The following is a 17,092-nucleotide window of genomic DNA, read 5'->3' on the forward strand; positions in this document are numbered from 1 at the left end:
AAAGTCCCGCATGGGTGACTGGTCAAGAAGGTAAGAGCCCATGGGATCCAGGGCAATTTGGCACATTGGATCCAAAATTGGCTTAGTGGCAGGAGGCAGAGGGTGATGGTCGAAGGTTGTTTTTGTGACCGGAAGCCTGTGTCCAGTGGTTACCGCAGGGATCGGTGCTGGGCCCTTTGCTGTGTGTAGTGTACATTAATGATTTAGATATGAATGTAGAAGGTATGATCAGTAAGTTCGCAGATGACATGAAAATTGGTGGAGTGGTAAATAGCGAGGAGGGAAGCCTCAGGCTACAGGACGATATAGACGGGCTGGTCAGATGGGCCAAATGGAATTTAACCCTGAAAAGTGTGAGGTGATGCATTTTGGGAGGACTAACAAGGCAAGGGAATACACAATGAATGGTAGGATTCTAGGAAGGACAGAGGATCAGAGGGACCTTGGTGTGCATGTACATCCCTGAAGGCAGCAGGACAGGTAGATAAGGTGGTTAAAAAGGCATATGGGATACTTGCCTTCATTAGCCGAGGCATAGAATATAAGAGCAGGGAGGTTATGATGGAGCTGTACAAAATGCTAGTTAGGCCACAGCTGGAATACTGTGTGCAGGTCTGGTCGCCGCACTATAGGAAGGATGTGATTGCATTGGAGACGGTGCAGAGGAGATTCACTAGGATGTTACCTGGGCTGGAGCGCTTCAGCTATGAAGAGAGACTGGACAGGCTGGGGTTGTTTTCCTTGGAGCAGAGAAGGCTGAGGGGGGACCTAATTGAGGTGTACAAAATTATGAGGGGCATAGATAGGGTAGATAGAAAGGAACTTTTCCCCTTAGTAGAGGGGTCAATAACCAGGGGGCATAGTTTCAAGGTAAGGGGCAGGAGGTTTAGAGGGGATTTGAGGAAAAACCTTTTCACCCAGAGGGTGGTTGGAATCTGGAACTCACTGCCTGAGAGGGTGGTAGAGGCAGGAGCCCTCACAACATTCAAGAAGCATTTAGACAAGCACTTGAAACGCCATAGCATACAAGGCTACGGACCAAGTGCTGGAAAATGGGATTAGAATAGAGAGAGCTTGATGGTCGCCACTGACACAATGGGACGAAGGGCCTCTTTCTGTGCTGTATAAATCTATGACTCTAAGCGAGAGTCTAACCACCTCCCCTTGACATTCAACGGCATTACCATCGCCGAATCCCCCACTATCAACATCCTGGAGGTCACCATTAACCAGAAACTTAACTGGACCAGCCACATAAATACTATGTCAACAAGAGCAGGTCAGAGGCTAGGTATTCTGCGGCAAGTGTCTCACCTCCCGACTCCCCAAAGCCTTTCCACCATCTACAAGGCACAAGTAAGGAGTGTGATGAAATACTCCACTTGCCTGGATGAGTGCAACTCCAACAACAGTCAAGAAGCTTGACACTATCCAGGACAAAGCAGCCCGCTTGATTGGCACCCCATCCACCACCTTAAACATTCACTCCCTCCACCACCGGCGTACCGTGGCTGCAGTGTGTACCATCTACAAGATGCACTGCAGCAACTCACCAAGATTTCTTCAGCAGCACCTCCCAAACCCGCAACCTCTTCCACCTAGAAGGGCAGCAGGCGCATGGGAACACCACCACCTCCAAGTTCCCCTCCAAGTCACACACCATCCTGGCTTAGAAGTACATCGCCGATCCTTCATCGTTGCTGGGTCAAAATCCTGGAACTCCCTACCTAACAGCACTGTGGGAGTACCATCTTGCGGGTCAAGAAGGCCGCTCACCACCACCTTCTCGGGCAACTAGGGATGGGCAAGAAATGCTAGCCTTGCCAGTGACACCCAGATCCCATAAAATGAATTTAAAAAAAAACTTTACAAAGGTTAATCTGATGCATTGTATTCCAGTTTTCAGGTTATTCAGCCCTGTTAATGATTGGGATATCCATGAATGCTTTCCCTCTTCCCCCCCCCCCCCCCCCCCCCCCACCCCTCCCCTTTTTCTGTGTTTCCAACCTTGCTGCCTGGTCATCTTTCATTCAGTTCTGATGAGGGTTTACACACGAGATGTCATGACATGCTGACTGATGTACTGTGTATTTCAAACATTTTCTGTTCAGTTCTCTTTCTAGTATCAGCCTAGTATTTAAAGAAGGAAAGACTTGTGCATATTTGTACACCTTTCATAAATGTCAGTGTTTCGCATTAATTGTTGGAGTCCACTGATTGTTATGTAAACAAAACAAGTTGATGCTTTCTGAATTCAGGATGGTTTTGGGCTCCTTGTTTAGATGTGCTGTGTTCTGTTGTAGGTAGCCGGGCATATGTTCTGCTCTCACTCAGCCAGCAGGATGGGATTGAGCAGCACATGGATTTTGACAATCGTTACACCCTGTTGGAATTGTTCGCAGAAACCACTTCCTCTGAAGAACATGGAATCTCATTTGAAGGAATTCACCTTCCTCAGGTAACTTCATTTATTTCCCCATTGTTTCATGTTCCTGATTATCGCAATGAAAGCATTCCCGAAAGAAAGAAAGGGACTTGCATTTACACCCTTGTTCAAAAAAGGGGAGAAGGATAAACCTGGCGATTACAGGCCAGTCAGTTTAACGTCGGTGGCGGGGAAGCTTTCAGAAACAATAATCCGGGAGAAAATTAGCAGCCACTTGGACAAGTATGGACTAATAAAGGAAAGCCAGCACGGATTTGTTACGGGTAAATCGTGTTTTACATAGGATATACAGCACAGAAACAGGCCATTCGGCCCAACCAGTCTATGATGGTGTTTATGTTCCACTCGAGCCTCCTCCCGTCTTTCCTCATCTTGTGTGTCAGCTGTGGCTCAGTGGGTAGCGCTCTCTCACCTCTGAGTCAGAAGGTTGTGGGTTCAAGTCCCACTCCAGAGACTTGAGCACAAAAATCTAGGCTGACACTCCAGTGCAGTACTGAGGGAGTGCTGCACTGTCGGAGGCGCCGTCTTTCGGATGAGACGTTAAGCAGTCTGCTCCCTCAGGTGGATGTAAAAGATCCCATGGCACTATTCAAAGAAGAGCAGGGGAGTTATCCCTGGTGTCCAGGCCAATATTTATCCCTCAATCAACATCACTAAAAACAGATTATCTGGTCATTATCACATTGCTGTTTGTGGGAGCTTGTTGTGCGCAAATTGGTTGCCGCGTTTCCTACATTACAACAGTGATAACATTTCAAAACATATTTAATTGGCTGGAAAGCGCTTTGGGATGTCCGGTGGTCATGAAAGGTGCTATATAAATGCAAGTCTTTTCTTTCTTTCTAACCCTATCAGCATAATCCTCTATTCCCTTCTCCCTCTCATGCTTAGCTAACCGCCCCTTGAATGCATCTATACGATTCACTTCAACCCTGTGGTAGCGAGTTCCACATTCTCATCACCATCTGGGTAAAGAAGCTTCTTCTGAATTCCCTATTTGATTTCTTAGTGACTATCTTATATTGATGGCCTCTAGTTTTGCTCTTCCCCACAAGTGAAAAGACACTCTCTGTATCCACTCTATCAAAACCTTTCATGATTTTAAAGACCTCTATTAGGTCACCCATCAGCCTTTTTTCAAGAGAAAAGAGACCCAGCCTGTTCATCCTTTCCTGATAGATGTACCCTCGCATTTCTGGTATCATCCTTGTAAATCTTCTCTGAACCCTCTCCAGTGCTTCTACATCCTTTTTATAATATGACGAGCAGAATTGCACACAGTACTCCATAAGTGTGGTCTAACCAAGATTTGATACAAGTTTAGCATAACTTCGCAACTTTTCAATTCTATCCCTCTAGAAATAAACCCTAGTGCTTGGTTTACTTTTTTTATGGCCTTTTTAACCTGTCGATACTTTGTGATTTATGTATTTGTACTCCTAGATTCCTTTGTTCCTTTATCCCATTTAGATTCTTACTTTCCAAGTAATATGTGACCTCCCTATTTTTGTTACCAAACTGTAACACCTCACATTTATCTGTGTTGAATTTCATTTGCCAATTATATGCCCATTCTGCAAGTTTATTAATGTCGTCTTGTAATTTGTTGCAGACCTCCTCAGCATTGGCTATATCCCCCAATTTGGTGTTGTCCGCAAATTTAGAAATTGTGTTTTTGGTTCCAAAGTCTAAATCGTTAATATAAATTGTGAACAACAGTGGTCCCAGCACTGGTCCTTGTGTAACACCACGACCCACCTTCTGCCACTCTGAATAGCTACCCTTTACCCCTACTCTCTGCTTTCGGTCTTGAAGCCAGCTAGCTATCCCTTCTGCTACTTGTTCCCTGACTCTGCATTCCCTGACCTTATTCATCAGTCTATTATGTGGTACCTTATCGAAGGCCTTTTGGAAATCTAGATAAATTACATCTACTGCATTACCCTTGTCTACTCTCTCTGTTACCTATTCAAAAAATTCAATGAGGTTGGTCAAGCAAGACTTTCCCTTTTGAAATCCATGCTGACTGTTTATTATTATTTTTCATTTCTGGAGGTTCTTCTATTTTTCTCCTTTAGTAGGGATTCTATTATTTTTCCTTCCACCGTGTTAAGCTGACTGGTCTATAGTTCCCTGGACATGTTCTATCTCCCTTCTTAAATATAGGTATTACATTAGCTAGCCACCAGTCCTCAGGCACTACACCTTTTTCTAATGAGTTACTAAATATGTGTAGTAATGTCTCTGCTATCTCTTCCCTAGATTCTTTTAAAATGCGCGGATGTAATCCGTCCAGACCAGGGGTTTTATCCTCTTTGAGTTTGATTAGTTTATTTAGTATATCGCCTTGTTTTATTTTAAATGCAGTTAACTCATTATTAAACTCATCATCCGATGTCATCTCCACCTGTTCTATCTCCCTGGTAAATACTGAAGCAAAGTAATTATATAATATCTCTGCCATCTCTCTATTGCTGCCTGCGGTATTATCCTCGCCATCCCTTTGTGGCCCTAATCCCATCCCGACCGTCCTTTTTTTATTTATGTGCCTGTAAAATATTTTACTATTTTGTGTGATGTTCCTTGATAATTTAATTTCATAGTTTCTCTTTGCCTTCCTAATAGTTTTTTTGATTTATCTCCTAATCCCTTCATATTCTCCCTTATCATGCTCTCCCCTGCTGTCCATGTACTTAATGTATAGAAACATAGAAGATAGGAGCAGGAGTAGGCCATTCGGCCCCTCGAGCCTGCTCCGCCATTCAATGTGATCATGGCTGATCATCCAAGTTCAGTACTTTCTCCCCATACCCCTTGATCCCTTTAGCCTTAAGAAATATATCCAACTCCTTCTTGAATATATTTAATGAATTGGCCTCTACTGCCTTCTGTGGTAGAGAATTCCACAGGTTCACCACTCTCTGGGTGAAGAAATTCCTCCTCATTTCTGTCCTAAAAGGCCTACCCCTTATCCTTAGACTGTGACCCCTGGTTCTGGACTCCTCTCTCCTTACCCTCAATTTTTCCCTTATGACTTTATTCATCCATGGTGTCTCATTAGTGTTTAACTACTACTTGTTTATTAGTGGAATATATTTTTCCTTGACTCTATTGAACACCTTTTAAAATGTTTCCCATTGCTGTTCTACATCATTGTTTGCCAATACTGTTGTCCATTTTATTTTCCCAAGTTCTATTCTCAGCCCCTCAAAATCAGCTTTTCTCCAATCTATTACCCTGGTCTTTGTCGTACCTATGTCCTTCTCAATTATTATCTTAAAGCGTATTATATTATGGTCACTATTGCCTAGATATTCCCCTACTTTTACTTCTCTTATTGACTAACCTGATTGAATTTTTTTGATGAGATAACAGAGGGTGGATGAGGGCATAGCAGTTGCTGTTGTGTATATGGATATTGTGCATATGTAAATATAATTATATTGTGTAAAAGGCATTTGATATTGTACGACATATTAGACTTGTTAGTAAAATTGGAGCTCCTGGGATAAAAGGGGCAGTAGCAGCATGAATACAAAATTGGCTAAGGGACCGAAAACTGAGAGTTGCGGTGAACGGCTGTTTTTTGGACTGGAGGGAAGTATACAGTGGAGTTCCCCAGGGTTCAGGCCTAGGACCACTGCTGTTTTTGATACACATTAATGACTTGGACTTGGGGGTACAGGGCACAGTTTCAAAATTTGCAGATGACACAAAACTTGGAAAGAGTGAGGAAGATAGAAACTTACTTCGAGTTCATAAACAGGCTGGTGGAATGGGCGGACACATGGCTGATGAAATTCAACACAGAGAAGTGTGAGGTGATACGTTTTGGTAGGAAGAATGAGGAGAGACCATACACACTAAATGGTACAATTTTAAAGGGGGTGCAAGAACAGAGAGAGACCTGGGGGTACAGGAACCGAGAGAGACCTGGGGGTACAAGAACCGAGAGAGACCTGGGGGTACAAGAACCGAGAGAGACCTGGGGGTACAAGAACGGAGAGAGACCTGGGGGTACAAGAACGGAGAGAGACCTGGGGGTACAAGAACCGAGAGAGACCTGGGGGTACAAGAACGGAGAGAGACCTGGGGGTACAAGAACCGAGCGAGACCTGGGGGTACAAGAACCGAGCGAGACCTGCGGGTACAAGAACCGAGCGAGACCTGGGGGTACAAGAACCGAGCGAGACCTGGGGGTACAAGAACCGAGCGAGACCTGGGGGTACAAGAACCGAGCGAGACCTGGGGGTACAAGAACCGAGAGAGACCTGGGGGTACAAGAACCGAGAGAGACCTGGGGGTACAGGAACCGAGAGAGACCTGGGGGTACAGGAAGAGAGAGAGACCTGGGGGTACAAGAACCGAGAGAGACCTGGGGGTACAGGAACCGAGAGAGACCTGGGGGTACAAGAACCGAGAGAGACCTGGGGGTACAGGAACCGAGAGAGACCTGGGGGTACAGGAACCGAGAGAGACCTGGGGGTACAGGAACCGAGAGAGACCTGGGGGTACAGGAACCGAGAGGGACCTGGGGGTACAAGAACCGAGAGAGAGCTGGGGGTACAGGAACGGAGAGAGACCTGGGGGTACAAGAACCGAGAGAGACCTGGGGGTACAGGAAGAGAGAGAGAGCTGGGGGTACAAGAGCCGAGAGAGACCTGGGGGTACAAGAACCGAGAGAGACCTGGGGGTACAAGAACCGAGAGAGACCTGGGGGTACAGGAACCGAGAGAGACCTGGGGGTACAGGAACCGAGAGAGACCTGGGGGTACAAGAACCGAGAGAGACCTGGGGGTACAGGAACCGAGAGAGACCTGGGGGTACAGGAACCGAGAGAGACCTGGGGGTACAGGAACCGAGAGACACCTGGGGTACAGGAACCGAGAGAGACCTCTGGGTACAGGAACCGAGAGAGACCTGGGGGTACAAGAACCGAGAGAGACCTGGGGGTACAAGAACCGAGAGAGACCTGTGGGTACAGGAACAGAGAGAGACCTGGGGGTACAAGAACCGAGAGAGACCTGGGGGTACAGGAAGAGAGAGAGACCTGGGGGTACAAGAACAGAGAGAGACCTGGGGGTACAAGAACCGAGAGAGACCTGGGGGTACAGGAAGAGAGAGAGACCCAGGGGTACAAGAACCGAGAGAGACCTGGGGGTACAGGAACCGAGAGAGACCTGGGGGTACAAGAACCGAGAGAGACCTGGGGGTACAGGAACCGAGAGAGACCTGGGGGTACAAGAACCGAGAGAGACCTGGGGGTACAGGAACCGAGAGAGACCTGGGGGTACAAGAACCGAGAGAGACCTGGGGGTACAAGAACAGAGAGAGACCTGGGGGTACAAGAACCGAGAGAGACCTGGGGGTACAGGAAGAGAGAGAGACCTGGGGGTACAAGAACCGAGCGAGACCTGGGGGTACAGGAACCGAAAGAGACCTGGGGGTACAAGAACCGAGAGAGACCTGGGGGTACAAGAACAGAGCGAGACCTGGGGGTACAGGAACCGAGAGAGACCTGGGGGTACAAGAACCGAGAGAGACCTGGGGGAACAAGAACCGAGAGAGACCTGGTGGTACAAGAACCGAGAGAGACCTGGGGGTACAAGAACCGAGAGAGACCTGGGGGTACAAGAACCGAGAGAGACCTGGGGGTACAAGAACAGCGAGAGACCTGGGGGTACAAGAACCGAGAGAGACCTGGGGGTACAAGAACAGCGAGAGACCTGGGGGTACAGGAACCGAGAGAGACCTGGGGGTACAGGAACCGAGAGAGACCTGTGGGTACAGGAACCGAGAGAGACCTGTGGGTACAGGAACCGAGAGAGACCTGGGGGTACAGGAACCGAGAGAGACCTGGGGATACAAGAACCGAGAGAGACCTGGGGGTACAGGAACCGAGAGAGACCTGGGGGTACAGGAACCGAGAGGGACCTGGGGGTACAGGAACAGAGAGAGACCTGGGGGTACAAGAGCCGAGAGAGACCTGGGGGTACAAGAACCGAGAGAGACCTGGGGGTACAAGAACCGAGAGAGACCTGGGGGTACAAGAACCGAGAGAGACCTGGGGGTACAAGAACCGAGAGAGACCTGGGGGTACAAGAACCGAGAGAGACCTGGGGGCACAAGAACCGAGAGACACCTGGGGGTACAGGAACCGAGAGAGACCTGGGGGTACAGGAACCGCGAGAGACCTGGGGGTCCAAGAACCGCGAGAGACCTGGGGGTACAGGAACCGAGAGAGACCTGGGGGTACAGGAACCGAGAGAGACCTGGGGGTACAGGAACCGAGAGAGACCTGGGGGTACAAGAACAGAGAGAGACCTGGGGGTACAGGAACCGAGAGAGACCTGGGGGAACAAGAACCGAGAGAGAGCTGGGGGCACAGGAACCGAGAGAGACCTGGGGGTACAAGAACTGAGAGAGGCCTGGGGATACAGGAACCGCGAGAGACCTGGGGGTACAAGAACCGTGAGAGACCTGGGGGTACAAGAACCGAGAGAGACCTGGGGGTACAAGAACCGAGAGACAGCTGGGGGTACAGGAACCGAGAGAGACCTGGGGGTACAAGAACCGAGAGAGACCTGGGGGTACAGGAACAGAGAGAGACCTGGGGGTACAAGAACCGAGGGAGACCTGGGGGTACAAGAACCGAGAGAGACCTGGGTGTACAAGAACCGAGAGAGACCTGGGGGTACAAGAACCGAGAGAGACCTGGGGGTACAGGAACCGAGAGAGACCTGGGGGTACAGGAACCGAGAGAGACCTGGGGGTACAAGAACCGAGAGAGACCTGGGGGTACAAGAACAGAGAGTGACCTGGGGGTACAAGAACCGAGAGAGACCTGGGTGTACAGGAACAGAGAGAGACCTGGGGGTACAGGAACCAAGAGAGACCTGAGGGTACAGGAACCGAGAGAGACCTGGGGGTACAGGAACCGAGATAGACTTGGGGGTACAAGAACCGAGAGAGACCTGGGGGTACAGGAACCGAGAGAGACCTGGGGGTACAAGAACCGAGAGAGACCTGGGGGTACAAGAACCGAGAGAGACCTGGGGGTACAAGAACGGAGAGAGACCTGGGGGTACAAGAACGGAGAGAGACCTGGGGGTACAAGAACCGAGAGAGACCTGGGGGTACAAGAACGGAGAGAGACCTGGGGGTACAAGAACCGAGCGAGACCTGGGGGTACAAGAACCGAGCGAGACCTGCGGGTACAAGAACCGAGCGAGACCTGGGGGTACAAGAACCGAGCGAGACCTGGGGGTACAAGAACCGAGCGAGACCTGGGGGTACAAGAACCGAGCGAGACCTGGGGGTACAAGAACCGAGAGAGACCTGGGGGTACAAGAACCGAGAGAGACCTGGGGGTACAGGAACCGAGAGAGACCTGGGGGTACAGGAAGAGAGAGAGACCTGGGGGTACAAGAACCGAGAGAGACCTGGGGGTACAGGAACCGAGAGAGACCTGGGGGTACAAGAACCGAGAGAGACCTGGGGGTACAGGAACCGAGAGAGACCTGGGGGTACAGGAACCGAGAGAGACCTGGGGGTACAGGAACCGAGAGACCCCTGGGGGTACAGGAACCGAGAGGGACCTGGGGGTACAAGAACCGAGAGAGAGCTGGGGGTACAGGAACGGAGAGAGACCTGGGGGTACAAGAACCGAGAGAGACCTGGGGGTACAGGAAGAGAGAGAGAGCTGGGGGTACAAGAGCCGAGAGAGACCTGGGGGTACAAGAACCGAGAGAGACCTGGGGGTACAAGAACCGAGAGAGACCTGGGGGTACAGGAACCGAGAGAGACCTGGGGGTACAGGAACCGAGAGAGACCTGGGGGTACAAGAACCGAGAGAGACCTGGGGGTACAGGAACCGAGAGAGACCTGGGGGTACAGGAACCGAGAGAGACCTGGGGGTACAGGAACCGAGAGACACCTGGGGTACAGGAACCGAGAGAGACCTCTGGGTACAGGAACCGAGAGAGACCTGGGGGTACAAGAACCGAGAGAGACCTGGGGGTACAAGAACCGAGAGAGACCTGTGGGTACAGGAACAGAGAGAGACCTGGGGGTACAAGAACCGAGAGAGACCTGGGGGTACAGGAAGAGAGAGAGACCTGGGGGTACAAGAACAGAGAGAGACCTGGGGGTACAAGAACCGAGAGAGACCTGGGGGTACAGGAAGAGAGAGAGACCCAGGGGTACAAGAACCGAGAGAGACCTGGGGGTACAGGAACCGAGAGAGACCTGGGGGTACAAGAACCGAGAGAGACCTGGGGGTACAGGAACCGAGAGAGACCTGGGGGTACAAGAACCGAGAGAGACCTGGGGGTACAGGAACCGAGAGAGACCTGGGGGTACAAGAACCGAGAGAGACCTGGGGGTACAAGAACAGAGAGAGACCTGGGGGTACAAGAACCGAGAGAGACCTGGGGGTACAGGAAGAGAGAGAGACCTGGGGGTACAAGAACCGAGCGAGACCTGGGGGTACAGGAACCGAAAGAGACCTGGGGGTACAAGAACCGAGAGAGACCTGGGGGTACAAGAACAGAGCGAGACCTGGGGGTACAGGAACCGAGAGAGACCTGGGGGTACAAGAACCGAGAGAGACCTGGGGGAACAAGAACCGAGAGAGACCTGGTGGTACAAGAACCGAGAGAGACCTGGGGGTACAAGAACCGAGAGAGACCTGGGGGTACAAGAACCGAGAGAGACCTGGGGGTACAAGAACAGCGAGAGACCTGGGGGTACAAGAACCGAGAGAGACCTGGGGGTACAAGAACAGCGAGAGACCTGGGGGTACAGGAACCGAGAGAGACCTGGGGGTACAGGAACCGAGAGAGACCTGTGGGTACAGGAACCGAGAGAGACCTGTGGGTACAGGAACCGAGAGAGACCTGGGGGTACAGGAACCGAGAGAGACCTGGGGATACAAGAACCGAGAGAGACCTGGGGGTACAGGAACCGAGAGAGACCTGGGGGTACAGGAACCGAGAGGGACCTGGGGGTACAGGAACAGAGAGAGACCTGGGGGTACAAGAGCCGAGAGAGACCTGGGGGTACAAGAACCGAGAGAGACCTGGGGGTACAAGAACCGAGAGAGACCTGGGGGTACAAGAACCGAGAGAGACCTGGGGGTACAAGAACCGAGAGAGACCTGGGGGTACAAGAACCGAGAGAGACCTGGGGGCACAAGAACCGAGAGACACCTGGGGGTACAGGAACCGAGAGAGACCTGGGGGTACAGGAACCGCGAGAGACCTGGGGGTCCAAGAACCGCGAGAGACCTGGGGGTACAGGAACCGAGAGAGACCTGGGGGTACAGGAACCGAGAGAGACCTGGGGGTACAGGAACCGAGAGAGACCTGGGGGTACAAGAACAGAGAGAGACCTGGGGGTACAGGAACCGAGAGAGACCTGGGGGAACAAGAACCGAGAGAGAGCTGGGGGCACAGGAACCGAGAGAGACCTGGGGGTACAAGAACTGAGAGAGGCCTGGGGATACAGGAACCGCGAGAGACCTGGGGGTACAAGAACCGTGAGAGACCTGGGGGTACAAGAACCGAGAGAGACCTGGGGGTACAAGAACCGAGAGACAGCTGGGGGTACAGGAACCGAGAGAGACCTGGGGGTACAAGAACCGAGAGAGACCTGGGGGTACAGGAACAGAGAGAGACCTGGGGGTACAAGAACCGAGGGAGACCTGGGGGTACAAGAACCGAGAGAGACCTGGGTGTACAAGAACCGAGAGAGACCTGGGGGTACAAGAACCGAGAGAGACCTGGGGGTACAGGAACCGAGAGAGACCTGGGGGTACAGGAACCGAGAGAGACCTGGGGGTACAAGAACCGAGAGAGACCTGGGGGTACAAGAACAGAGAGTGACCTGGGGGTACAAGAACCGAGAGAGACCTGGGTGTACAGGAACAGAGAGAGACCTGGGGGTACAGGAACCAAGAGAGACCTGAGGGTACAGGAACCGAGAGAGACCTGGGGGTACAGGAACCGAGATAGACTTGGGGGTACAAGAACCGAGAGAGACCTGGGGGTACAGGAACCGAGAGAGACCTGGGGGTACAAGAACCGAGAGAGACCTGGGGGTACAAGAACCGAGAGAGACCTGGGGGTACAAGAACCGAGAGAGACCTGGGGGTACAAGAACAGAGAGAGACCTGTGGGTACAAGAACCGAGAGAGACCTGTGGGTACAAGAACCGAGAGAGACTTGGGGGTACAAGAACCGAGAGAGACCTGGGGGTACAGGAACAGAGAGAGACCTGGGGGTGCAGGAACCGAGAGAGACCTGGGGGTACAAGAACCGAGAGAGACCTGGGGGTACAGGAACAGAGAGAGACCTGGGGGTAGAAGAACCGAGAGAGACCTGGGGGTACAGGAACAGAGAGCGACCTGGGGGTACAAGAACCGAGAGAGACCTGGGGGTACAAGAACCGAGAGAGACCTGGGGGTACAAGAACCGAGAGAGACCTGGGGGTACAGGAACCGAGAGAGACCTGGGGGTACAAGAACCGAGAGAGACCTGGGGGTACAAGAACCGAGAGAGACCTGGGGGAACAAGAACCGAGAGAGACCTGGGGGTACAAGAACAGAGAGAGACCTGTGGGTACAAGAACCGAGAGAGACCTGTGGGTACAAGAACCGAGAGAGACTTGGGGGTACAAGAACCGAGAGAGACCTGGGGGTACAGGAACAGAGAGAGACCTGGGGGTGCAGGAACCGAGAGAGACCTGGGGGTACAGGAACCGAGAGAGACCTGGGGGTACAAGAACCGAGAGAGACCTGGCTGTACAGGAACCGAGAGAGACCTGGGGGTACAGCAACCGAGAGAGACCCGGGGGTACAGGAACCGAGAGAGACCTGGGGGTACAGGAACCGAGAGAGACCTGGGGGTGCAGGAACCGAGAGAGACCCGGGGGTACAGGAACCGAGAGAGACCTGGGGGTTTCAAGAACCGCGAGAGACCTGGGGGTACAGGAACCGAGAGAGACCTGGGGGTACAAGAACCGAGAGAGACCTGGGGGTACAGGAACCGAGAGAGACCCGGGGGTACAGGAACCGAGAGAGACCTGGGGGTACAGGAACCGAGAGAGACCTGGGGGTACAGGAACCGCGAGAGACCTGGGGGTCCAAGAACCGCGAGAGACCTGGGGGTACAGGAACCGAGAGAGACCTGGGGGTACAGGAACCGAGAGAGACCTGGGGGTACAGGAACCGAGAGAGACCTGGGGGTACAAGAACAGAGAGAGACCTGGGGGTACAGGAACGGAGAGAGACCTGGGGGAACAAGAACCGAGAGAGAGCTGGGGGAACAGGAACCGAGAGAGACCTGGGGGTACAAGAACTGAGAGAGGCCTGGGGATACAGGAACCGCGAGAGACCTGGGGGTACAAGAACCGAGAGAGACCTGGGGGTACAAGAACCGAGAGACAGCTGGGGGTACAGGAACCGAGAGAGACCTGGGGGTACAAGAACCGAGAGAGACCTGGGGGTACAGGAACAGAGAGAGACCTGGGGGTACAAGAACCGAGGGAGACCTGGGGGTACAAGAACCGAGAGAGACCTGGGGGTACAGGAACCGAGAGAGACCTGGGGGTGCAAGAACCGAGAGAGACCTGGGGGTACAGGAACCGAGAGAGACCTGGGGGTACAGGAACCGAGAGGGACCTGGGGGTACAAGAACCGAGAGAGACCTGGGGGTACAAGAACCGAGAGAGACCTGGGGGTACAAGAACCGAGAGAGACCTGGGGGTACAGGAACAGAGAGAGACCTGGGGGTACAGGAACCGAGAGAGACCTGGGGGTACAGGAACAGAGAGAGACCTGGGGGTGCAGGAACCGAGAGAGACCTGGGGGTACAAGAACCGAGAGAGACCTGGGGGTACAGGAACAGAGAGAGACCTGGGCGTAGAAGAACCGAGAGAGACCTGGGGGTACAGGAACAGAGAGCGACCTGGGGGTACAAGAACCGAGAGAGACCTGGGGGTACAAGAACCGAGAGAGACCTGGGGGTACAAGAACCGAGAGAGACCTGGGGGTACAGGAACCGAGAGAGACCTGGGGGTACAAGAACCGAGAGAGACCTGGGGGTACAAGAACCGAGAGAGACCTGGGGGTACAAGAACCGAGAGAGACCTGGGGGTACAAGAACCGAGAGAGACCTGGGGGTACAAGAACCGAGAGAGACCTGGGGGTACAAGAACAGAGAGAGACCTGTGGGTACAAGAACCGAGAGAGACCTGTGGGTACAAGAACCGAGAGAGACCTGGGGGTACAAGAACCGAGAGAGACCTGGGGGTACAGGAACAGAGAGAGACCTGGGGGTGCAGGAACCGAGAGAGACCTGGGGGTACAAGAACCGAGAGCGACCTGGGGGTACAAGAACCGAGAGAGACCTGGGGGTACAGGAACCGAGAGAGACCTGGGGGTACAGGAACCGAGAGAGACCTGGGGGTACAAGAACCGAGAGAGACCTGGCTGTACAGGAACCGAGAGAGACCTGGGGGTACAGGAACGGAGAGAGACCCGGGGGTACAGGAACCGAGAGAGACCTGGGGGTACAGGAACCGAGAGAGACCTGGGGGTACAGGAACCGCGAGAGACCCGGGGGTACAGGAACCGAGAGAGACCTGGGGGTTTCAAGAACCGCGAGAGACCTGGGGGTACAGGAACCGAGAGAGACCTGGGGGTACAGGAACCGAGAGAGACCTGGGGGTACAGGAACCGAGAGAGACCCGGGGGTACAGGAACCGAGAGAGACCCGGGGGTACAGGAACCGAGAGAGACCCGGGGGTACAGGAACCGAGAGAGACCTGGGGGTACAGGAACCGAGAGAGACCTGGGGGTACAGGAACCGAGAGAGACCTGGGGGTACAGGAACCGAGAGAGACCTGGGGGTACAGGAACCGAGAGAGACCTGGGGGTACAGGAACCGAGAGAGACTTGGGGGTACAGGAAGAGAGAGAGACCTGGGGGTACAGGAACCGAGAGAGACCTGGGGGTACAGGAACCGAGAGAGACCTGGGGGTACAAGAACCGAGAGAGACCTGGGGGTGCAGGAACCGAGAGAGACCTGGGGGTGGAGGAACCGAGAGAGACCTGGGGGTGGAGGAACCGAGAGACCTGTGGGTACAGGAACCGAGAGAGACCTGGGGGTACAGGAACCGAGAGAGACCTGGGGGTGCAGGAACCGAGAGAGACCTGGGGGTGCAGGAACCGAGAGAGACCTGGGGGTGCAGGAACCGAGAGAGACCTGGTGGTACAGGAACCGAGAGAGACCTGGGGGTACAGGAACCGAGAGAGACCTGGGGGTGCAGGAACCGAGAGAGACCTGGGGGTGCAGGAACCGAGAGAGACCTGGGGGTGCAGGAACCGAGAGACCGGGGTGTGTTCGTGCATAAATCTTTGAAGGTGGCAGGACAGGTTAACAAAGCAGTTTATAAAGCATATGGGATCCTGGGCTTTATAAATAGAGGCATAGAGTACAAAAGCCAGGAAGTTATGCGAAACCTGTATAAACACTGGTTTGGCCCCAGCTGGAGTATTCTGGGCACCACACTTTAGGAAGGATGTGAAGTCTTTGGAGAGGGTACAGAAAAGATTTACTGGAATGGTTCCAAGAATGAGGGATTACAGTTATGTGGATAGACTGGAGAAGCTGTGGTTATTCTCCTTGGAGCAGAGAAGTCTAAGAGGAGATTTGATAGACGTGTTTAAAATCCAGAAGAGTTTAGATGGAGTAAAAACAGAATCACTGTTTCCAATGGCGGAAGGGTCGATAACCAGAGGGCACAGATTTAAGGTGATTGGCAAAAGAACCAGAGGAGACACGAGGAAAAAGATTTTTACACGAGTTGTTGGGATTTGGAATGCACTGCCTGATAGGATGTTGGATACAGAGTCAATAGTCGTCTTCACAAGGGAATTGGAGAAATACTGGATTGCTCTTGAAAAGAGCAGGCGTAAACTTGATGGGCTGAATGGCCTCCTCCTGTGCTGTGCTATTCTATGATTTATATAACGCTTTTTACGACCTCAACGTCTTAAAGCACTTTGCAGCCAATGAAGTACTTTTGACGTGTAGTCACTGTTGTAATTTCGGAAACGGCAGAAGCTGTTGGATCTGACGTTGCCGATTGTATTTGAACCCGGGTCGCGTTCTTTCACAGCACCTACCTCCTCACTAAACTCGCTCTGGTGCTGCTTTATTTTCATGTAAAGATAAAGTTATAGCAAAGAATTTTGTAAAGTGAATTTTGTGCTCATCAAGATAAGCAATGTTAGTGCTCAAGAATTGGAGCATTTTCCCATTTCAGGCACTTTGTCAAGTTACATGTAGCACAACAGGCTGCGAGGTCAAGTTCCCGCTATTCGACCCCAACCTCAGACTCTCAAACTTTCCGCTCCATATTCACGGTCACCTCTTCGACCATGACCTCTCTACCCGCCTTGTCTTGATCTCCGACAATCCCATCTCCAACCACTTTTCCCCCTCGCCACCTTCTGATCCCACTCCATTCTGTTTTCCCTGGAGGCAAAAAAACTCTGAAAGCTGTGCTTTCAAACCACCAACTGCCTGGGCTTTAACCCTCCATTCGCCACGATACTTATGCAACCATTGATGTGCTCGACCC

At 52.4% G+C, this 17,092-nt stretch overlaps 1 protein-coding gene across 4 annotated transcripts in view; it reads left to right on the forward strand.

Moving 5' to 3' along the window:
* The window catches only part of cul9 (cullin 9), a 401,996-nt gene that overhangs the window by 122,988 nt on the left and 261,916 nt on the right, over positions 1 to 17,092 (forward strand). For all 4 annotated transcript variants that reach the window (XM_085998049.1, XM_085998046.1, XM_085998048.1 and 1 more), the window contains one exon: positions 2,304 to 2,458. In XM_085998049.1, coding sequence (XP_085854175.1) covers positions 2,304 to 2,458 — 155 coding nt within the window. The remainder of the gene's footprint in view (positions 1 to 2,303; positions 2,459 to 17,092) is intronic.

Source organism: Somniosus microcephalus, chromosome 9, assembly GCF_052327205.1.
Source record: "Somniosus microcephalus isolate GS21.2 chromosome 9, FLI_Smic_1.0, whole genome shotgun sequence".
NCBI lineage: Eukaryota > Metazoa > Chordata > Chondrichthyes > Squaliformes > Somniosidae > Somniosus > Somniosus microcephalus.